Below are 25,179 nucleotides of genomic sequence, written 5' to 3'. Positions count from 1 at the left end.
GTACTGTTACACTCAGGTTGACATTATACATTTTTGTATATAAGGTACATTCAAGGTGCCATGATCATCTCACTAGTAACATCATTAGGTTGAAATTTATATTTTGTTTTTTTGTTGTTCTAATCTTAATTGTTTCCTAGTTATTAATAATAGACATGCCTGTCTCATTCAGGATGAATTATATAATATATTTGCTGTTACTTTGTCTTTTCATTTAGTGACATCATCAGGTCAACATTTAAGTTCATGTACTGACTGATTTATAAATAAAGAATACTGGCAAAGCTAATGCCATTAGCCTCATCTGTACATTATGTTTAGTGCTAATTCTCATATGTTATGCTGAAAACAAAGATGATGAACATACTGTAATAAACATACCAGCAAATGTAGGCATTGATGCACACCCAAGCCGCAAAGGTGTTTACAGGTGCACAGCCTATAAAAAATATTCAACCCCCTAGATGTTTTATGCTTTTATTGATTTTATAAATCAATTATCGTCAATGAAATTTGGCTTTTTTGACAAAAAAAAATGTATAAACCTAGTAATGTCAATTAAATTTAAATATGTCATGTGAAATAAGGGATTGCATAAATATTCACCCATGTCAGGTTCAAGCGTGAACAGCCCTTTTCTTGGCCACTCCAGGACATTCACCTTGTTGTCTTTAAAGCATTTCTGCATAGCTTTTGCTGTATGTTTGGGATTGGTGTTGTGCTGGAAAATAAATCTTCTCCAAAGCCGTAGTTCTCTTGCAGACTGAATTAGGTTATCCTCCAGGATTTTCCTATATTTTTCCACATTAATTTTACCTTTAGGCTACCTTTACAAGCCTTCCAGGGCTGGCTGCCAAAATGCATCCCAACAGCATGATGCTGCCACCACTGTGCTTCACAGTGGGGATGGTGGGTTTGTGGTGATGTACAGTGTTTTGTGTCCACCAAACATAGTGTCTTGTCTGATGGCCAAAAAGCACCATTTTGGTCTCATCAGGCCAAAGAACTTGCTTTCCATGGAGTCTCCCACATGCCTTTTGGAAAATTCTAGTTGAGATTTAAGTGACTTTCTCTTTGGTGCAGCACGATGGTGAGTGGTTAGCACTGTTACCTCACAATATGTCAGGTTGATTGATGACTCTAAATTGCCCATAGGAGTGAGTGTGAGTGTGTGAGGTTGTTTGTCTCTATGTGGCCCTGTGATGGACTGGTGACCTGCCTTTCACCCAAAGAGAGATGGGATAGGTGATAGGGGATAGTGATCCCCATTTCACTGTTTGTGAGACTACTTGCACCAATTGGCTGAACCGCTGTTGAATTAGGTCGGACATTTTAAAGGGGATGGATATTTATGCAATCACTTTTTTCACATTACATATTTTTATTTAATTGACATTACTTTATAGAACCTTGTTTTCACTTTGACATTAAAGAGTTTTTTTGTCATTTTTTTGTCAAAGCCAAATTATATTGACCATGACTGATTTATAAAATCAGTAAAAGGGTAAAATCAGCCAAAGGGGTGACTATAAATCCAGGACAGCATCACAGCGCCAGTAGTGTGGCTGTGAACTTTAGCAAACACAAGGCAGATGTATTATAAATTGCTGGTGGTATTTTGACAGTGTAGAGCAATCTATCCATTTCTTATGATTTCTGTCATGTTATTTAGATGGTAAAGAGATTTGGCATCAGATTTTATTGTCAGCACATAATGCACAGTAAATCGTTATTTAAATCTCATGTACTCCTTGTGTTGTCAACAAGAGATCCAGCTTCAGAGTCTGTGATTGTATGCAGTGTGCTTTCACACAAACATAGAGGATACATTGTATAAATGGGTTTTTGTGTTCACAGCTTGCCTAAGCAGGCCAATTCTGCCTCCTGAGTAAATATTGTGTGCCACAGATAACATTCATTTGTGTATAACAAAGACACATTCACACACCAAACACGCACACACACAGACACACACACACACACACAAAAGCATTCAGGGGTTATATCTGTAAGGGAATGATAACTTGTTGGGAATGTATCTTTGTGCATTTTCATACCACATTAAATAACATTATAATATGTAGCCATAAAAATTAAAAGTTGTTTATTAAATTTTTATTATTATTTTAACTGCAGGCTCAGGTACCGGTGGTAAAAGCATCCTGTCCCGGGTGATGGATCTGGCCCACCATTACCTGTTAGAACCAATTGGCCGACAGAGGGTTGAAGAGAAGAGTTCACAAACCAAACCCAGACAGCATAATCCCACATCTAGAGTTTTTAAGAGTCGGACCTCAACTCAACAAGTTCAGGTAAAACTTCACTTATCTTCACTTACGTCATAAAAGATGCAGTGCCTAAATCTAAATCTGAGCATTAATGTTCGCACAGGACTCCAAATGACCACCAGGTACCGTACCTCAATAATGTTAGGTCCTGTGTGCATTTTGACACTACAACTCTGTATACAGAGCTTTTAGAGTGTTTATGTAGTCATAATCAGAGTTTTAATTTGACATTTGTTATATACATGCAAAGTGTAGCTCTGACTGCTGTCAAGAAGCCCCTGCTTGGTCTGTGCTTTGGAAACATGATGGACAAATGGATGAATTTTGTTATCATTACATAGCTGTGAGAATTTTTATTTATATAACTGACAGACAATTTGAAAGACTATACCCGTTCACTATTAAAATTAAACAAGTCATTTTTATTTCTCAAAGTAAAAACACAAGTGAGAACAACTGTAATAAAATCAAAATTGTTCCATAATCATAATGCCATGATGATAGAGGCCTGTTACACTATGGAAACCTTGTGACTGTTTCCATGCTACCTTAGCTCTAAAGGAAGCAGCAAAAAGTAGTGAGTGTAAACATGATTTTATAAGATGACATACTATACAGTTGTGCTCATAAATTTACTTACCCCTGGATCAATTTGAGAAATATTGATTGTTTTTGAAATCATAATGACAAATGCAGTTATTAAAGGTAGTATCTGACCATTTTTTTATAATGAATAGTTTTCTGCATGGTTATTTATATCTTTAAAAAATGGCCAGTATTTCTCCAATTGTGCCAGTGATATGTATATTTATGAGCACAACTGTAAATATATTTAGGGCCAATTTTGACACAAATGTCAGTACAATAGTACAAGTATTTACAGTATTTTCGTATAGTCAGTATATAAATACGAGAACAAGTACTATTCAGAAGTAAGTAGGGTTGGAAGTGTAGTAGTAGTAATGTGTAGCTCAAAGTTGCCAAGACATGATTAGAACACATCCTTTCAGTAGTACCGTGTTGATGCTGGTTAACCACACAGACTGAGGGGGGTGGGGACTGTGGCTAGAAGCCTAAACAAGACACACCTGTTCTCTCTGATGTAGCGCCTAGTGATCTGGTTTCTGGTCAGATTCAAATGTATCTACCTTCTTATTCCAGCTCCTTCATCTTCCCTGTGTTTCCTCTACTTTCAGCTCAGATCCAGGGAGCAGAACCAGCCAGGGGTGCAGGAGAGTAGCCATGATGTGACTGTGACAGATACAGCTGGTTGTGGGAAAACTGACAGGTGAGGTTAGAGGTTAAACAATGCAAATAAAACAAGACATAGCAGCACCCTGCATGCTAGCACTTTCATGTGTTTTTTAAAATTTCAGTGTACTTATGCACACATATATTAAACGATCTTATGTGGAAATCCAAATCTCCATCTCATATTTCAACACCACCATTTTCTTTTGGACATTTACTTTTATGAATAACACAAACTATTTCATGCGATATTTGACCCATTGTATGTGTTACTGCATACAGTAGTGAACTGAAATCTCAGATTTATTTCTTGTCCTAATAGCCTGTTTTTTTAAATCAGTAAGTTACAGTTGTGTCAGAATTTTAGATTTGTGACATGCTTATAATTTATTGTCCACACTTGTATAGTTAACTTCATTTTATTAAGCATATTCAAACTATTGCATTAGACAAAGCCAAAAAGACAAGCTAGTTTATTGTTGCCCTGTTCTTTACATATTGTCACCCTTTGTTTGCCATCACATGTGCTTGAGTATAGTATATGTGCATGTTTACTTAAGATGGTTACATGATGGACTCTGCATGTGATCTCTGTGTCTGCATTTTTTGTGGAATAAAGTTCATATATGTATATACTGTTTGAAAGGTCCGCTATTCCAGTGGCTTTAGATATTGTTCCCTTGTAACAAAACAAGCTGATCTTCCAGCAGCACTTAGAATTTCACAATAGTCTTCTAATCTTCTCATTGTAATGTTGTTTCTTTCCTCTGTCAGGGACACTGCTGAGAAGAAAAGACTCTCTCATTAAGACTGTGCTTTCCCCTGTGTATACGCATCCATTTGTATGTGTGCATGTTTCAAGCATATTTGTCATTCCTCAAAGCTTTAGTTTTTGTGTCAAGTTGTTGATTTTTTTTTAAGCAGACTGTTGCTCACCAGGGGTCATAAAGGGTCATCAGAAGGATTATTGTAATTGGGTGGCAAATTACTCATAGACAGTGAACTGAAAACACGCTCGGTGTGGAAAACTTGATGTCACTTTAATAAGAATAAAACCAAACATAACAGTCATCAAGACAAGTTGAATGAGAGATGGAACACTTACAAGGAGGGAGAAATGTGTCAGAGCTAAAAACAGTGTGATCAGCATTTTGGAAAGTAAGATTTTATTTTTACTGTAGTCTTGAGCCCTTTTCATACATTGAATGTTAAGAAATGTTATCACAACAGACCTAGTACGATTACTGTAGTGACTGTTTTGTAAATGTCAGTCAGGGGCTTAGTTAAACATGAGACCCAGTAATATTACCATCACATTTATCAAGTCATAAATGATTTCTGGTCAACAGGATAGAGAGACGATTTTGAAGCAGTTTACACCCAATTATAGTATACAATGTAAATGTCAATGAATATGGTGAGGAATTTTGCAAAATTTAAGCTGGATTCAGATTTTTCTTTACTAATCTTGGTGTGCAGTCCTTTGTATAGGTTTTGCAAAGCTCTGTGCTCCCAGGTTGCTATTTAGTTGTGTTACTTATCTTGGGAGTATTTGGGGCATTTAAACATTTAAACCTAGATCTTGTCTTGGAGTACTAATGTTGCTTTTCTGCTAAATTGAAAGGATTATGTTCAAATAGGCAATGTTCTTATTTATTTATTACAGAATTTACTAAACTTAAATAAATTTGTAGTTGTTTATCTTGACCCTTCAATGAAGAAATGGTGTCCTTATCTGTATTGCCAGCACTTGTGTGTTGGACAGGACTTGATAACTAATATGATTGCCACAGCAAATATCAAAGAAAATAATCATTCTTAGGCCTCAGATATCAGATTTGACCAAGAGGGTCCTGCTGTGGAGAGGTCAGAGTTCAGGGCTTTATGCCCATACTTAGCCATAAGGGTCACACTACTTGAATACCACAATCGCTTAACATTATACCATGACCATGTGACATAGCTCTTGTTGTATTGTACTGTCTGCACATTATAGCTATGTCTCTGTTGTCTCTGAGGAATCTTGTCAGAATTATTGTCAAACCTGTTGAATTTGTGAAGAAACTGGTAGACAAAACATGAAGCAGTTTACAAACAATAGTAGGAATGCTCTGTGTAACTCTGCTGCATTTGTCTCTCAGAATTCCCCCTGCTCTCCTGCCTGTCTCAGCAGGTTTATATGCACCATATGCACTTTGATAGTTTGGCAGTTAATAGCTTGTATCCTCAAGTCAAGACCCAAAGCCTGGGATATTCTTTCTCCTTTGAAATCCCCAGATCAGAATAATAGATTCTGATTGATTTTGTGTTGTTTTTGACGTTGACATTTCAGTCTCATTTCTGTCCTGCATTTTTATATTTTCAGGTTAGTTCCAGGCAACTACACAAGGTTCAACTAACCTCATTTATAGCTGCTTTTCAGACCAGAGGAACCTTTTCCTAGTTCTTAGAACCTTTAGAGGAAGTTCCCCTTTTTTAGGTGTTTGCACCACATGAACTGAGAACTATAATAGTTCTTAGAATGCTATTTCTGTACCTTTAGCTCCTACTCTGGAGTAGGTATTTTTCCAGTGCAATAGGAACCATGAGTGACATACCTTTAGCTACATTGTCTCATCAAACACTACAATGCACCAGTAGCCATCATTTTTTAAAGTTAATTTTCATAGTATAAACAATAGATTTTGGCATGGAAAAAAAATACCCACACAAACTGACCAACACTGAAGTCCTGGCTGCCTATGCGATGAAGAAAATTTAGTTTTAGACTCATCAGAATGAAGCGTGAACATTTCACTCGGATTGTTGTTGAATGTCATGCAGAAGTGATGGCGCTATAGCAACCACCATACATTACTTTGACATTCCTACTGGTGGTGTGAATTCAAACCGTTCCTCAGTGGGGTAGTTCCTTTAACACAGTCCCTAGAACTGTTTGGCTAGTAGAAAAGACTGAATTAGCTTAAGAGTAGATGCTAGATTGTCAGATAATATTAATACAGAGAAATTTATCATGAGCATTTAGAGGAAGATTTAGATTAGATTTCCTGCCTGCATTTTTCTAGTTTGTCTCAGCTGTCCTTGCATCTTTTTGTATAATCCTAACTTGATTTTAAATAAATTCAGTTCATTATTCTGTCTCTTGCAAGAACCAGTAATGTCAGATGACAAAGACAGGGCATTACAGAATGTAAGATGCTTTTTGTTAATGATAGCAAATAGCTCAAAGGGCCAAATCAACTTCTGGACAAGAGATATTTTGGGCAGCATGGGATATTAGATTCCATTATACATGTACTGTAGATTGTCTATATAAGACTTCACGATGGGACCATGATTATTCCTTGACTTTTCACCTATTCATCTATCTTTCTCATTGTGGTTTAGTTTTATTTTTTATTTTTTTTATCATTTCCCTGTGTGCTCCCAACCTGTTGTGCATTTTATCCTATCCCCACCCCTCGTCTGTTATGCAGTAGCCACTATGCAGGTGTTTCCTGTGGTATTTTGGCACCTGACAAAAAAGGGCATATCACAACACTGTAGAAATAGAGTTCCAATCTGACTCAGGGTAGGTGTTGATGGAGACATGGAGACATGGAGAACACATTATTATGCTGTTATTGCTGTTGTATTTTATTTGTTTCCTTTTATTTCCTTAAAAAATATTTCCTTTTAAAAAAACATAAATCTCTCTCTCTCTCTCTCTCTCTCTCTCTCTCTCTCTCTCTCTCTCCATATATATATATATATATATATATATATATATATATATATATATATATATATATATATATATATATATATATATATATATATATATATATACATAATAATTGTTACCATCATATTAATTCATGGCAACAATTATTTTATTGCGCATTAATGCAATAATAAAAAACAATAAAAAACAATTAATAATAAAAACTTATTATTATTTTTATTACTTTGAAAGTCTGTTGCTCACTGCCTCTGAATACACATACAGGCAAACCATGGGTGACAGAAGGGGTGGCATCTTGATCAGTAGTGACTTGGGATGAGCATCATCATGCGGCTCAACTAATGAGAGCATAAGACTGCAGCAGTGTTTGCACACCAAATGTTATTTCACTTTTGTTCATATAGCAGTATTTTTAAAATTAAGGTGCACTATACACTACTCTGGAATTCATTATTGAATTCATTATTCATTATTTTGTGCATATCAATGCGAATTGCAGGGAAGTCATGCAATTAAAAATTGTGATCAGCACTAATATATATATATATATATATATATATATATATATATATATATATATATATATATATTGCACTGATCGTAGCAGCACAAGAACAGGCCCTGAGCACAAGATCGATAGAGGCCGGGGTCTACCACACCAGGCAGGACCCCAGGTGCAGGCTGTGCAAAGATGCCCCTGAGACAATCCAGCACATAACAGCAGGTTGTAAGATGCTAGCAGGCAGAGCATACATGGAACGCCATAACCAAGTGGCCGGCATAGTGTACAGGAACATCTGTGCCGAGTATGGGCTGGAGGTCCCAAGGTCAAAATGGGACACGCCTCCAAAGGTGAGGGAGAATAACCGAGCTAAGATCCTGTGCGACTTCCAGATACAGACCGACAAACAGGTGATGGCTAACCAACCGGACATAGTAGTGGTGGACAAACAACAGAAGAAAGCCGTTGTGGTAGATGTAGCGATCCCAAGTGACGGCAACATCAGAAAGAAGGCACACGAGAAGCTGGAGAAATACCAAGGGCTTAAAGAAGAGCTAGAAAAGATGTGGAAGGTGAAGGCAACAGTGGTCCCCGTGGTAATCTGCACCCTCGGGGCTGTGACCCCCAAACTGGGAGAGTGGCTCCAACAGATCCCAGGAACAACATCAGAGATCTCAGTCCAGAAGAGCGCAGTGCTAGGAACAGCTAAGATACTGCGAAGAACCCTCAAACTCCCAGGCCTCTGGTAGAGGACCCGAGATTGAGGAAGACACACACCACCCATAGGGGTGGTGTGTAGATGAATATGCTACTGGAACAAGACACTCGTGGACGAGGGCTGATAACAGAGAACTGTTGGAGTTACATGGGGTTACATGAAGAGGATGTGGGACCTATGGAAACTTCGAAACCGGCCATCCACACTAGGGCCAAAGCATCTAGTAGCTCAGTGTTCCAACATCCGCAAACGGCAGCTGCTATCACAACTAGAGATTGAAGAAATACAACACAAATGCTACGGCAAGGGGGAGCCAGGACGCCAGGTCAGGGGGGAAACAACACCACCCCCACCCGAGATTGGGTACCAAGCCCCAATGACAAGCCCCGACACGCTCAACACAAGAGTAGCTGACCTGAGAATGAAGATCGTAGGCAAGATGGACACCTGGAACCTCCGCAGCCGGTTACCAAGACTAAGTGAAGTACTCTCTGAAAGTCTACTAGAAGATGTGAATGCAGCATTACGAACAATCCCCACTGTGACCATCACCGAGACCAACAAGCTGATATACACCACGGCAACAGTGATCCTTGAGATGCTTGGCCACAAAATACATTCCACCACCAAGGAGCACTACCCTGCATGGAGAAGGAGGTTAGAGGCAAAAATAAGGGCAACACGGAGAGAAGTTAGCCAACTATCAGAACTGCAGAGAAGGGGGATGAAGTTGGGTAAGAAATACAGCAGGCTGTCCATACCAGAGGCCCTGGAGACTGCCAAACAACGACTCACAGCCCTGGCCACACACCTGAAGAGGTACACAAGAGAAATAGAAGCACGGAGAATAAACAGGATGTTCTCCACCAAACCATCCAAAGTGTACTCTCAGTGGGGGGGCAGTAACACGAGAGCAGACCCACCAAGGCTGGAGACTGAACAATACTGCAAAGACATATGGGAGAGGGAGGCATCACATAACACCAATGCCCAGTGGCTGGCAGACCTGAGAGCAGACCACAGCAACCTCCCTGAACAGGAACCAGTAACCATCGCAACGGCAGATATCCGAGAAAGGGTCTCAAACATGAAGAACTGGACAGCACCGGGGCCTGACATGATCCACACCTTCTGGCTAAAGAAGCTAACTGCCCTCCATGAGCGCCTGGCAGCTCAAATGAACCAGCTGCTAATGGATGGGACTCACCCAGAGTGGCTAACTGAGGGCAGGACAGTCCTGATCCTGAAGGACCCCCAAAAGGGAGCAGTCCCATCCAACTACCGTCCGATAACCTGCCTCTGCACAACATGGGAGCTCCTGTCGGGCATCATAGCGGCTAAGGTGAGTAGGCACATGGCTCAATACATGAGCGGGGCCCAGAAAGGAATGGGTAAGGACACCAGGGGGCCAAAACATCAACTACTGGTGGATAAAGTGGTCGCTCGAGACTGTAAGACCAGGCAGACCAACCTGTGCACCGCCTGGATTGACTACAAGAAAGCCTACGACTCAATGCCTCACACGTGGATCCTGGAATGCCTGGAGCTGTACAACATCAATAGGACCCTAAGAACCTTCATAAGGAACTCAATGGGACTGTGGAAAACAACCCTAGTAGCCAACCTCAAGCCGATAGCACAAGTCTCCATCAAGTGCGGCATCTACCAAGGAGATGCTCTGTCCCCGCTGCTGTTCTGCATAGGCCTGAACCCCCTCAGCCAGATCATCACTAAGATGGGCTTCGGATACCAACTGCGAAATGGGGAAACCATCAGCCACCTCCTGTACGTGGATGACATCAAGCTGTATGCCAGGACTGAGCGAGACATCGACTCACTGATCCATACCAGCAGGATATACAGCAATGACATTGGAATGTCATTCGGACTGGACAAGTGTGGTCGAATGATAACAAAGAGAGGGAAGGTTGTCAGGAATGAAGGAGTTGAACTCCCAGAAGGCAGCATAGCGGATGTTGAGGGGAGCTACAAGTACCTTGGAATCCCACAGGCAAATGGGAACCAAGAAGAAGCTGCAAGGAAAGCAGCCACAGCCAAATACCTACAGAGAGTAAGGCAAGTCCTAAGAAGTCAGCTAAATGGGAAGAACAAGGTCCAAGCCATCAACACCTACACCCTGCCGGTCATCAGATACCCCACTGGCATAATACGCTGGCCAAAAGAGGACATAGAAGCCACTGATGTCAAGACAAGGAAGGTCTTCACAATGCATGGAGGACTTCACCCCAAATCCAGCATCCTGAGACTGTACGCTAAGAGGAAGTAAGGAGGCTGGGGACTGGTGAGCGTCAGAGCCACCATCCAAGATGAAACAGCCAAGATCCATGAGTACATCAGGAAGATGGCCCCAAGCGATGGAATACTTAGTGAATATCTCAGGCAACAGAAGCCCGATGCAGAGGAAGAAGAGCGAGAACCATCATGGCAGGACAAACCCCTGCACGGCATGTACCACCGACAGATACAAGAAGTGGCTGATATTGAAAAGTCCTACCGGTGGCTGGAAAAAGCTGGACTGAAAGACAGCACAGAGGCACTGATCGTAGCAGCACAAGAACAGGCCCTGAGCACAAGATTGATAGAGGCCGGGGTCTACCACACCAGGCAGGACCCCAGGTGCAGGCTGTGCAAAGATGCCCCTGAGACAATCCAGCACATAACAGCAGGTTGTAAGATGCTAGCAGGCAGAGCGTACATGGAACGCCATAACCAAGTGGCCGGCATAGTGTACAGGAACATCTGTGCCGAGTATGGGCTGGAGGTCCCGAGGTCAAAAAAATGGGACACACCTCCAAAGGTGAGGGAGAATGACCGAGCTAAGATCCTGTGGGACTTCCAGATACAGACCGACAAGCAGGTGATGACTAACCAACCGGACATAGTAGTGGTGGACAAACAGCAAAAGAAAGCCGTAGTGGTAGATGTAGCGATCCCAAGTGACAGCAACATCAGAAAGAAGGAACATGAGAAGCTGGAGAAATACCAAGGGATTAAAGAAGAGCTAGAAAAGATGTGGAAGGTGAAGGCAACAGTGGTCCCCGTGGTAATCGGCACCCTCGGGGCTGTGACCCCCAAACTGGGAGAGTGGCTCCAACAGATCCCAGGAACAACATCAGAGATCTCAGTCCAGAAGAGCACAGTGCTAGGAACAGCTAAGATACTGCGAAGAACCCTCAAACTCCCAGGCCTCTGGTAAAGGACCAGAGATTGAGGAAGACACATACACCACCCATAGCGGTGAGACGGGAAATTTTTTTATATATATATATATATCAGTTTATGACCCAATGTAATTATTGAAGTAAGCCTTTCTCAAATGTCCACTTACTATTCAGTTAATGAATTCATGGCCATTATGAAAGTTGTTTGGATACCTTTAAATCTGTGCCATTTTGTTTCAGATCAGAACACTCCTTCAAGAGGGCAGGCATGGGACCTGTTGCCAGTGTGGCCTGTCGTCGTAGTAAGCACAGCATCATCCAGCCTATCAGAGTCAAGTCCCTCCGACCTGTCAAATGAGGCCCCTCCCTGCTCCTCTATCCTATCTTCATCTCTCCAGTCCCCTACCCTTCCGCCATCCTCCACCATACCCTCTTTAAGTCCTCCATCACCCAGTACTCCTAAAAACAAAGAACAACACAAGCAACAAGACACACCCAGGACAGCTCTAATCAAGTAAGTTACCAGAAGCCCAGATAAATATTAACCATCACTGAAAGACAGAGCTATGTGAACTAGATAAAATCCCATCTCTCTCTATCAGAGGTTCATAATAAGCCAAGTATGCAGGTATGCATCATCATTGGAACCAGCTGTACCAGTTCATGTAAGATTTTGTTTTTTAATTGCCCTTCACAGATTACTATAGGTAGTACGTTTAAAGTGGTGGATTTTTAATAGTATCCATGCACCCAAAGGCATAAAATTAACTATTTAACTCCAATACTAATCTGTAATTTCCAATTAAATCTCCACCCACTGGGACTAAAGATTACCCCAGATTGTGTTTTCAAACACTTTAGATCTTTTTTCACTTTATGTATCACTGAACTGCAAATGCTTGAGCTGCATACCACTGTTTAAGTGGAAACCTACGAGTTATTAAAACTGAATATGCCTAATGAAACAATATGAATCGAGACCTTGTATATTAAGTGTAAAAACATGTCAAACAGATATATCTGATGACCCAAATCTCAGTGACTGTAATTTGACCCTATCTGTGTTTATTTTTACCTTTACAATGGCTGATGGCTTAACGAGATTTGGAACTAAATGAGCTGCTGTCATCTTGATGAATGGAGGGATCAGGTGTGACTAATGTCAACACCAATACTTGACTTGGGGAAGGAAGTATTTACAATGATTATGATTAAAAAAAAACACACTTATGGCTCTTTATTATGACAATAAATAAAAGTAATTTTCTGTATAATGAGGCATGACAGCACCTATTATTTGCGTTGGTGCCGGGATAAAGCTCAGAGTTGAAACCTAGGGTTGATGTTATTTATTCTGCTTGGAGCTACAACCTTGCTATTAAGGATTACAAAGTTACCTTTGTCCTACTGCCTCAGACCAAAAGGTAGCTTATTGAAAACACTGGCCTCACTCCTGCTACTTGAAGACCTGAATGTTACATTACACTGCCAAGGCATTTCAGCTGCTTGATAAATTTGTGTTTGAAAACAATAATGTCAGCTTCACCTAATGTAAAAACTAACAAATGCCAAATGCGCAGAGATGGAATCAGCTATGCTAGGTGGTATATTGCAAATATATTGTACATACCCGCTTAATGTTAACATTAGCTACATTAGCTAAAAAATGCTAAAAGGCCAGGTTAACATATGGTAAATTTAACAAAATGTGATGTGACAGCATTCTTCAAGGTTCATACTAGTGTAACTCTTAACCACAGCCACAGTAAAACTTCCTATCTGGAAAAATACTGTTTATTATACAAATAGAAACACAGAAAGTCCAACGGCTGCCAGTCAACTTAAGTGTTTGAGACAATATGTCTTGTGGACAAAAATGATTTAGTACTTGTTTAGAGAATTTGACACATTTTGAATCGGTGTGAATTAGAGAGGCTATCAGCAGTATTGCATTTCCATGTATTTCTACATTAGCATCAACCTCCAGCCATAGTAATGCCTTAGTGCTGTAAATGTTATGCAAATATACAGAGATGCACATTGAGATTTAACAAAAGAATTTTCACTTACTGCTTTTAATTATTAACATATGGTAAATTTGATGTAGGTAGTAACTTAAGAAAACCTAGCATGTGATTAACTAGATCAAACTTGCCAAATAAGATCTTTTAAGTACCGGATCACAGATGTCGAAAAAATCTGGAGGTAGTCTCAAAGTAAGCGTGCTAAGCTGAGCAAACCACATCTCATGGCATATCAAGTTTCACACTATCAAACGAGCAACTTGTAAGACTGTGTTAATCTGGTATGAGGCTCTGAGTGTAGGATGTGTGCTTCTTTTAGTGACACTGATATCCCACATCAAACATCTTCCCACAATCCATGAGCTGTCAGCTTTTTTTTCCTTTCTGCTTTTAAGTATGAAATTTCAAGTAAGCTGATTAGAATATGTTGTGGTAATCAGGTTTATGTTTTGTCTCATACTAAATATGTGGTCCATCTTACAGCCATTATAACATTATTACACTTACATAGATACTCTTAAACTGAATAACCCAGAAAATAACACAGGCCTGTTCTTTATGCTCAGTATAAATTTTTTAACATAAAAATATTGGCCTTTTTATTATTACAAAAGTCCATTGATCATGAAACAAAATATATTTTAAAACAATCCATTTATGCATTTATCTCATTTTATACAGCCTGTTTTTTTCCTCATAGATGTTCCATAACTGAGCAACACATTACGGTGTCTTTTAGTGACTTTCACATGGTTTCCATCCTCACATCCTCCACCATAGCAAATCCCAGAGCATATTTGTGCATACCCAAACATTTTTTAATAATACTGCTTTGCACTGAGTCATGCGTGAAATTGTTTCTGAGGTCCCAAACTGCAGCTAAATAATCAAAAAGAGGATAAACACAGAAGGGTTCTGAGTAAAGGTTGACTGATTAATCAGTCACCCAATTAATTGGGCCACTTATTGACATTTTTTAACAATTAACAAGCAGGAGCATACACAGGCAGTCCAGTGTTGTTGTGGGATCTGTTTGCCTTTGTACCAGATCTCTGCTCCTACTGCCTTTCTACCAGATCTCAGTGGATGTGGACTAGTGGAGGCTAATTAACTTTTGGAAAAGTAAAAGCACAGCTTAATTTTGTCTTTCTCAAATTGATATATGTTAAATTAGTTGAACTTTCCAAACAATATTTGATTGACTTGTAGAGAGAATACCATGAGTGTGTCAGGCACTTAAACACTTTTGCTTATAAATTTACATTTGAGAATTCCTGTCCATTTTTAAAAGCTTTACGTTATCTCACAGTAAACTTTTCTTTATAAGGAAAGTCGTCAGATAGTACCTTTAGTAATTGAAGTTTTTATTATGATGCTGGGCAGATAGGTGCTGCATGTTGTTATATTTTGAAAAAAGAAATTGCCAATATTTCTTAAATTATGCAAGAGGTGTATATACATTTATGAGCACAACAGCTCGCTACTTTAATGAGTCAAAATAGATTAAATCTTTGTGAAAAAGAAAAAAGTCAATGTATATCCTTGCCCTACCCACTGCTGATTACCTGGATCAGGTGTGTTCAGCCAATCAGAAGCTGCAAAGGCAGGGATAGTTGGAAAACAAGCAGGACATTTGCCCTCGAGGACTGGACTTTGAGACCCCTGGTCTAGAATCTTTCTAATGGGTTCATAAGACAAGTATGTGTGAATGACATAGAGACAGAAAGAGATAACCTATCCTGTTATGTTTTCCATAGCATTTTAAGGCAGGACAGGGTGGGGACCCACAGCATTAAAACAGAACTGTAGTTAGCTGTTTAGTAGGTTACGTACTTTCTGTACAATATGTCCCTCCCAAGAATCTCATTGGAAGTATGCACGTCCAATACTTGTATGCATGTATGCATGCATGTATGGGAACATATAGTTTGTTACTGAACCAGTAAAGTGCAGTTGTCCCATATGTAGAAAATGAGGAAATACAACTAAAATGTACAGGAAGATGAATTAAGATGTCCTGTCTTCACCACCTCAGTGTTGGACGGTATCTGCCTGCTGAAGGCCCTGAGACACCCAGCCTGAAAATACTTTTCCACTTTCTGTGACATTCCTCCTGCAGTAGGTTGTATCAGGAGACAGTACAGGGGGAAAAAAGGGCAGTGGCATTAATTAATATTTATTGTACATTAAACATGGTTAATTTTTGCTATTGAGGACAAATACTGACTTTCGAAGACTGAAAAAGCCAGCAGATGCAAACACAGTGCAGTTTTTTTTTGTTGTTGTTGTTTTCAACTTCATTGAAAAGACAGGCAAATGTTTGTTTTGTATGAGCAACAGTCCAAAAACCAAGGATAGTGTATTCTGCTTACTAAAATAGGAAAAAAAAGAGAAAACCATCAGGACATGATAATAGAGAAGTAAGAATTGAAAAGTATATAAAATATATATGTAAATAAGAAATATATCAGAATATCAAAATATAGATATATTAAAGCATGGCATGTCACATCCAAAGGTCACATTTAAAACCAGAATGTGTGATTGTTGCCTTAGCATACTGCAATGCCAGCACATATACCACTTTCATTGCCCTTTTCTGTTCCATGGAAATTTAATTAAATTTTAAACATTCTCTTCTGGAACCTGCAATACTCTCAGAACTTACAAATATATCTCCTTTTATAGAGCATTTCCCCATATAACATTGATGTACAGTATCAATAAGTCATCAGCATACTCAAGTAGTCATTAAATGTAATGTTAAGTAGTAGTCTGGGCCCTGCATGCATGACCCATCAACAGAACTTGATCATCACTTGGATGATCATTGTGCACAGGTATTAACAGATCAAGTCACTGGCACAATTACCACCCTAAATTCTATCCATGTTACAGCAGCAGAACATATGTGACCCCTGCTGCTTGCCAGAAGGGTATGGGCTGACAAAAGTGATTCAGGTCTGTGTATTTTGCAAAGGCTTTTGTATGTGTACAGGAGTTGTGTGTTGGTTGGAGCTTGTCATCTGATCCTCTGCTGTTGTTGACAGTATGTTCACTAGTGTGGGAGCCACTCTCCTGTCCTATACTCACCTCTCATCTCCTCTCCCTGGAGAAATGTGTTTGTGTCCACATGTTATGTACATGTGCAAAGGAACATTAGCAGCATTCAGAATAAGATTATCTGTTCTTCAAACCAGGTTGTTCATGTGTTATATATGATGAAAACCCAGTATGAAATAAATCCAGGTTATAGCCATATCCCAGAAAAATGCAGGTTTCTTTTCATTCCCCATAGACTTATTGTCATTTTCTGGAAATTTGCCATAAACCTAACCATAACTACATAGCGTTAATCCTAACCTAAACCTAACCGTACCTTAATCTTACCCCAAGTGTCACCCTAACAATCAGTGATTTACATAGTCGGGGCCAGCAACCCCACAACGTGAGTAATATCAGGCAGGCACTTAAACACACATCTCTGCCATTGTAAAGGGGATTGTTGAGATGCAGGTGTATCAGTGTTATGTAACATGGTAGTGAGCATGCAGGACGGGTGACTGATCAAACACACACAGTGTTGTCGTATTTAAAGAACAAAGGGACACTGGAAGCCTGACTGCTGTGTATGCTGCTTAGACCAAATAACGCCTTTGTTCCCCTGACTACTGCAAACATGAGTGGCTTTAATCTACTGTACTTTTTAATTTACAGTAGGTTAACATAAACGTACCTCGGGATGTAACCTGACAAAGCTTTCTCTTTATATTATATGATCTCTTTAAAGTCTTTTTTACACTGCATATGGATGAAGGATAAAGCCAGTCAGCATTTCAGATCACATTCACTACAAAAATAGTGATGAATGTGTAAATGGAAATGGCACTTTACAGTACGTTCCCTCGACTTTAGTTCAGACCCACTAGTTTGACCCATGGTTATCTTGTGTCCTAATTTACATAGGAGTATAAAGAGTTCCTCTTGTTAAGACATGAAATTCCGTCTAGAAATATTTATTGAATTTAATGTTTCATTTTATTTATTTCAGATTTTTATCTTGAATCTTGTTTCACCGCTCCTCCTTTCATTTTTTTATAATTGTATTTGGAATGATGAGCTATATTTCTCAAATAATAATTATGTTTGTGTCAAGTAGCAGTCAGACTGCATATTAGACAAGATTTTCTAACTGTACTATTAATCGCTCTAATTTTAGTTACTGGCATCCGTTCACTGTACTTTCTGTTTTCATAGCATTTAAATTGCATTAAGGCAGATGCTGAAGCTATTCGTAATGTATTAAAGGGAAATCCTAGTAACATTGGTGCTGTTGTCCTAATTGTGGCTGTGGGCCATGCTGTCTTTGATATCATCACTTGTTTTAGAGATTTAGGCAATGTAGCTCTGGCTAAAAAAACTTATTTGGGTGTCAGTGCAAGCCTTCTGAAAAAATTCCAGTTTAATATAACTAATTTGAAATGTTCTTATATTAACAATCTTCCTCTGGGGACACCTCTTTTAGCCAGATTAGTTCCTTGTTTAGTGTGCCGGCAAACTACTTTTTCTACTACAGTAACAAATATTAGTCACTTCCTGTATCATATCATATATATTTTAATTAAGTGCACTATTCATCTCTAATGATAATTTGAAATAATGAAGCTCGTTTGGGCTTCCTTTCATACTATAGTTATGGGTTAGTAGGTCCCTACTCATCTACTGGAACCTATTGGAAGGTTCAGTAGGTAATTTTCATCCTTCATTGTCGTCATTACGTACATTATGTAAGTTACATCTTCAAGTTTAAAGTATAAATGTAAATGTGAGTGAATGGATCATGCCTCTGTTTTTTTTAAGAGTTGAATGAAAAGGGCACTGACGGTGACTGAATAGATTGAAAATAAATTGCATTGTGAGGGACGCTCATTGTTTTTCTTCCAGTATAAAGGGAGCTGTCAGTTGTAGTAGAAAAATGGAAATGTAAGTGTTCACCAGGAAACATGTCATAAGTCATTGCTTATCTACAGGCTTAATGAAAGGGTTGGTTTGAATGCTGCAGTCACTGCAGGAAAAGGCCAAAGTTTCTCTGTCTCACCTTTAAGGTTAGAAGTACAAAAGTGAACAAAACCATTATAATTACAATGCAGATTCTAGAACCTCTCATTCACAGGACTGAGGATGTTTTGTATGATTGTTTTGTCATATAATAATTGGAATGCTAAGCAGTTTTAATTGCATGCCTAAAGAATCTACCTTGTATTCATTCACCTATCCACAGCAAGTCCTTAACTACAAGCTTGATGGACTCATCAACTTTCTTATTGTTTCTGGTTCTGAAATGGCCATGGGAGAGTTAGCATTATAACTCTCCTTCTATGAGGGAGAGTTATAATGCTAAGAAGACAGATAAGAATGTGCTCTCATCTTTTTGTGTTTATGTAAGGATCTGGAAAAAAAAGACTTCCCTATGGCTGCGATGTCTATGTTATTACAAGCATGGGCAATAACATTGCACCTACAGGTCTAAAGGTGCTACATAAGAATTGTAGTAAAAGCAGAATAAAACTACCATCATAGAGATCTTGATAATAGACAGCAAAAATATACCCACTCATTCTCTTCTTGCCCTGATCCACATTTCACTTCCTTTAAGTGAACTGTCATGCAAGAAGTCTTTAGTAACTTCCCAGTACTTCCTAAAGCCCGTATATATAGAAGATTGTATCTGGCGTCTGCTGTCTCTTACTGTGAACACCTGCTGAGGATAGGATGGGGGAGATGGGGCTGTAAAAGCTGGTGGTGAATGACTGAGTCTATTGTCTGTAATTGGGAAAGGAGGTCAGGGCTGAGTTGTCAAACAGGCATAAATAAGAACACAGGCCACGTAGGAAAGCTTTGGCAAAACATCAAAAACATACTGCCTAAATGAGTTGCCCTTGTTACTCGGTAACCTTTGTTCTTTATATTTCATGTTCATTTTCAAACACAGTTCTCCTCCTCCTACACATCCTATTTGTTTACCTGCCCCCCCCCCCCCCCCACACACACACACAGTAGATGTTTGAGTTCAGCCCTCACCTTGAGTCATTTTCTCCACAGCCAGTTGTTTTGATATTTGGCAGTAGCTGAAGAAGTCAGGTTGTAATTTCATGTTCTGATTTTGTCAGCCATTTATGGAATATTGACAAACTACAAAAAGATGATAATCATGTCATTTGTTAAACAGCATAGTAATAGACTCTTTGAGTTGGTTCAGTGTTATTGTTGTAAAATAAATTAACCTATGCAGGGTTTTGAAAACCTTTGGTGGGCATTGCTTATTATTTGCAAATTTAATTGACCAATTAAAATAAGAAATCACCTGTTTAATCAATGATGAAAATAATAGTTGCAGTGTTGGCAATATTGTATGGACTTGCAGACTTGCAATAGATAATTCAGAGCTGCAGTTACACATTGGTCCGCTGAGGCCACTGGTGTCAGGTTTAAGTGATGCATCTAAGAACTTAGTCTGGGCTGAATGAGCTGGGAAACTGAGCCCAGTTGGTGTGACTTGCTGATTCACTGCAAAGGAAAAGGTTTTACTGGTGCAGCAAATTATGGCTTCCTGTGCTTCTCTCTTGTTTCTTTCTTTTTCCTGCAGTGTAATTGAATTTACATTATGCATGATATGTATGTATGTTTGCTGGAGCAGAGAGACAATGTTTGTGCGACGTTTGTGTGGTGCTTACACCTGCTTATTGCTATCTATGCATTTCTATAGATGTACCAATATGTATTTGTATGTGGTGTGCATGCTGTCCATTTTTTGGGCATGTGACATACACTTTTATATCCTCTGGCTGTGTGTCTGCATACAGTTGCAGCCTCAAAGAAACAGAAACAACCAGTGATCACTTAACCTGACCGTTCTTAGCTGGCTAACACTTTCTTATTACTGTACCAGGCACACAATAGACTTTGAGACTTTGAAAGAGGAAGAGAGCGAGAGAGAGAGAGACCGCATGACAGACAGCTCTGTTCACCTGACGGTTACTCAGCCACCTCAGTCTGAATGGTTTCCACCCCAGTGCAGTGTTGGCCCAACATGACACCCTGTCTAAATGTTTTAGTAGGTCCATTTGGGCCTTTTATGAAAGCAAACTATATTAACTCAGCAATGTTGTATGTAGGGGAGCAAACCACTCTATAGTGAGCACATCAGTGATAAATGAGGGGCCAGTTGGAGTCATACAACTCTTTCAGCCAGGCCCCAACATGTCAAGAGAACTCATTGTGCTCACTTTTAGTTCAACAGCCCCTGATAGACATGCATGATGTCACCCTCATTGTTTGTCTTTGGAGGTCTCAGTTTTGAGGATATTTCTGACTGATGCAGAGCAGATAGGAACTGTAGTACTAATCTCGCTATTTCTAAAGCTGAATCATATCATTTTGATAGTTATCAAATGTGGTCACAGCCCAGAAACTAATCAGTGGACGATATCTTCAGGCTGTAATTTGTATGAATGCTTTCCTGAAAACAGGAGGGTTGCACTGCTTGGAGTGCCTCTTTATATCTGTTGCATACTGGATTTGCAGACGTGACACAGAAATACTTAACTTTTTTAATTTGGTAACACCTAGGGAGCCTTTTAGTAGGTCAACTAAGCATGCAGAAATACAAAATCAAAACAGTTTTTAGCGATAAATAATGAAATTTTATTTCCTCTATTACTTCTATTACTTCCTCTATTTTTATTTTATATTTACAGTGTAAAATTGAGTAAATGTTAAAAAACAATGTGTGTCATTTCCAGCATGTACCATAGTTGAAATCGTGATGTTCTTTTTATATATCCTCTGAAATGATTTCTTACTTGTACTGTAAGGAAATTGTAATTTTATGAAATGCATTTATTTTCCTTTCTGGTTGAGCATGAAGCAAAATATAAAGAAATAGGAAAATCAATACCACTCTTAAGTCTGTTGGGAAACATGCGATTTCAGATGCAGCTAGTATCTAGAGAACATTCCCATGGAGACCACTGAGCCAATCAGTAGTGAGCTTGTTGAACGTGCCCGCCCCCTGTATGCCATTATTAGCTAGCAAAAGTTGCCAAATTTTGTTAAATGCATACATTTTTATTATTAGATTTTTAAATTTACTTACTAAAAAACTGGAGAGGGAGGTTCCTTGAAGGTCTGTCAGAACAATTTAATTACTGAAAATGAAAATCGAACGAGGAAAGTTTAACAAATGATCTTGAACTTTTTGACTTAATCTATAGGCTATAGAAATTTACATAGAAACACACAAGATCAATAAAGAAAAAACAAGTGAACCAAAAAGGTTTTAGTAGAAAAATGCACTCTATAAAGTATCAGTATCTGTTATGCACAATTAATTCTACATGGCGGCAGCAATTTTTCTCCTCTTAAATGTCCAAGCAGTGGAAAATCCTACAATGAAGGAGTGGGTGGCCTAAAGCCATAATGTGTATGGGTAAAGCAACCTGTCAATCATCCCCAAGTGGGGGTGGAATGAGGTGACATGGATGAAATGAGGCACCTGACTGGTCAGTTATTTACCTTGATATCTTGTGTTACAGAGCAAATACCAACATAAAAAAAATATAATATTAAAAGCATGTTAAAACAAAGACAACAGATCTACAATGATTACTGTGGCAACAATAGTGACTGAGTAATTGATGCTGATTTTTCAATGGAAGTTAATAGGAGCCAGGGCTTGTTCGAGCCAACAGCTACTTCCTATATGGATTCAAACCCAGAAGCAGGCGTGCTGTACAAAACCCTTCTACAGTCATTGGTTACCACCAACAATGAAAAGGTGTTGTCATGTTTTATCACGCAAGTTTCTGTGAAATCTCATGTCTGTGGAATCGTCAACATGAAACCTTCACCAGAAACAGCAGGTGTGTGGTCTCCCAGTCTTGTTGAATCCTCTAGTGTGTGTGTGTGTTCAGAGGATTATAATGTTAAAAATCAATTGAAACTGTCTATATGTATGTGGTCTCCCACGTTTTTAAAATCGGTGAAGAGTTTAAAATTGTCTTGATCATGTGAGAGTATCTCTATGTGAAAGACATAGAGATTCTTGCTCAGTAGTGCTGCTGTGTGGGTGGCAGTGGGGGTATTATTCTCCAGTAGGCTATTTTGGGTTTGGGGTTTAAGCGATATGTTGTTCTGCCTTCTGTGTCTTTTGAGCCCATCTGTTATGTTAAGATACATCGTAGTGTTTTCATAGACTTTCATTATGTATAAAAGCGATTATATTGTCTCATTTAGAGGCTGTGGACTGAATAGCATGGGGCCCACCTCACTGGTTGCTCCATAGGCTTGTACTTCTAAGTGGCAATGACAGACTTGGACATATGCTTGTGTACTGGGCCCAGTGTCAAGGACCACCATTACCATAGTGTTAATGCTTCCATTGAATTACCTCCATAGATTTGTATTGTTGGAAGGCCAGACTGATGGCTGACCACAGTGAATGGCTGTTTACCATAAGGTTGGGGCTGTCTCCAACCACATGCAGATAAAGCCACCGTAGCTAACTTGCTCAGGGTAAGCACTGCACACTCACACTGACTCAAACGCACATTCAAGAAGAACATAATCATATCTTTCTTTTAGCCAAATGTGCTCCCTCACAAACCCTCTGTCTAAGTCAGACATTTTAATCCAAGGAACAGAAACAGTGTTTGGCATGTGGCGTGATGGCAGACTGGGCTAATAAGTGGTTGATGGAGTGGAGAGAAACAGCTCTGACAGTGAAGATGTGGCCACATTGTCCAAAAAAAGCTGCCATACATGTGAAATATACCACAATGTTAAAACAAATACTTGCTCTGTGGTGAAATGGATTTTCATTCATTCATGGAATCAGAATCAGACTGCAGTCTCACATGCACCAACACATGCTTCACAAATACACCTTTTAATTCATATATAGTATTTACATCACCTAGATGTAGGAATCATGCCTTTTTTCTGCCTAAGGCTGTGTAGCTATGCTGTGTCAAGTGCAATTGTGTGAAAAATTTAAAGTACGGTAGGAAGACAAATAGAAACAAGGAAGTAAGAAGGGAAGGATAAGTGGCATCTGAAATATTGTTTTCTCTCTGTTTTGTCAATATTTTATTTTTTGTAGTTTTCATTCATTATGCTAATGCTGCAATGAATTTATGCTCTGTTTGTGTAAGAGGTGCCATCACCAGTGTGTGTTCCCTTTTATTCTATAGAACTAAATGATAACTGTTGCAAATTACATTTTCATTGTGCCTAGCACCAAATTGTGTAGTTTTCTTCTCTGAAACATTCTGGTAACAGCTGAATATCAATTAGGTTTTAGGAAATTATAAGGAAACTTTCCAGGAAATTAGCTGGAAAATAGGAAACCATGTAATTGTTAGCACTATTTCTGTTTTTCCTACTTTGATCTTATAACCAAATTCAAATTTTTGCTTCTACCCTAATGTTTGGTTTCTTTCTTTTTTTACTTATTTTTTTGTTGTTGTTTCTTTTACTTTTTTGTTTGTTTGTTTTTCACTATGCCAGGAATGTGAATCAGGATTCACTGAAACCTAAATAATGATGATGACTTTTTTGGCAAGTTACTGTTTCCAACATTAGAATGAACATTTAAGCCTTTAATCATATGTAAACAAATATATTGTGGATTTGTCCTGTATTTCCTCTCTAAAGCTATTGATTTACATTGTTCTTCTTCCTGGGTTTCTCTTCCAGAGAGTTGTTATCCAGACATCAGACCAGCATCCTGTTCAGGAATGCCAGAGAGTCAACAATGATCTGACACAAAACAAGGGATAATGGACCATGATAGAACAAGTAAAGGGATGAAATGCATTACATGTTTACATTAACTCTAAAGCCACTTTAGTAAGTTATGTAAATCTAGTGATCTTGTTTAATCTGGTACTTAGATGAGCAGCTGACTCACACAAACACCTAAATTAAATGACTGTATAGATAGATAGGTCCTAACCTGTCTAGATTTAATCTGCAGATCATCTGAAGTGAGTTTAGTTTAAGTAACCAGATTTTTGACAGCCTGTAATCTTTTGGTTGTTTTAAGTAGTACAGTAGGTATTTTTTGCATACATGCACACATGCATGTGCATGTAGACCCATCTGTATTTTATATAACATTGCACTGGTGCTGTTTTTTTTATTTCTAGGTGACGCATAAATGCTTGACAGTGACTCTGTTTTTATTGTCTTATATAGTTGGCACTAATAAACTGTTGAAGTTCTTTTTAATGGTGATTTTTTTTTTTAGGTATTTAGAAGGACATCTGTCTTGAATTGCTGTGCTTAAAGTGGGGAGTGTGTTGACATCCTTATGTATGTGTGTGAGTGTTTGCTATTCTTTATAGTGATTTAGTTTTTCAACTGTCTTCCAAACACACCCACATTCAAATGTCAATCAAGTTTTATCTTACATTTACAGCTCTGTAAAAT

The 25,179-nt window shown here is 38.9% G+C and overlaps 1 protein-coding gene across 3 annotated transcripts in view; it reads left to right on the top strand.

Moving 5' to 3' along the window:
- The window catches only part of LOC113132930 (USP6 N-terminal-like protein), a 64,429-nt gene extending 39,458 nt beyond the window's left edge, over positions 1-24,971 (top strand). For 2 of the 3 annotated variants that reach the window (XM_033325265.1, XM_033325266.1), the window contains 4 exons: positions 2,137-2,312; positions 3,485-3,576; positions 11,906-12,179; positions 24,445-24,971. In XM_033325265.1, the coding sequence (XP_033181156.1) occupies positions 2,137-2,312; positions 3,485-3,576; positions 11,906-12,023 (386 nt within the window). In that variant the 3' untranslated portion in view covers positions 12,024-12,179; positions 24,445-24,971. Of the gene's footprint in view, positions 1-2,136; positions 2,313-3,484; positions 3,577-11,905; positions 12,180-23,145; positions 23,263-24,444 lie in introns of all 3 variants that reach the window. The other variant, XM_033325264.1, reaches the window with a different exon arrangement.
- Positions 24,972-25,179: the final 208 nt, after the last annotated feature.

The sequence above is a fragment of the Mastacembelus armatus genome, chromosome 6 (assembly GCF_900324485.2).
Source record: "Mastacembelus armatus chromosome 6, fMasArm1.2, whole genome shotgun sequence".
NCBI lineage: Eukaryota > Metazoa > Chordata > Actinopteri > Synbranchiformes > Mastacembelidae > Mastacembelus > Mastacembelus armatus.
Note: the sequence above shows the minus strand (reverse complement) of the source record. Positions and strands in the feature narration are given on the sequence as shown.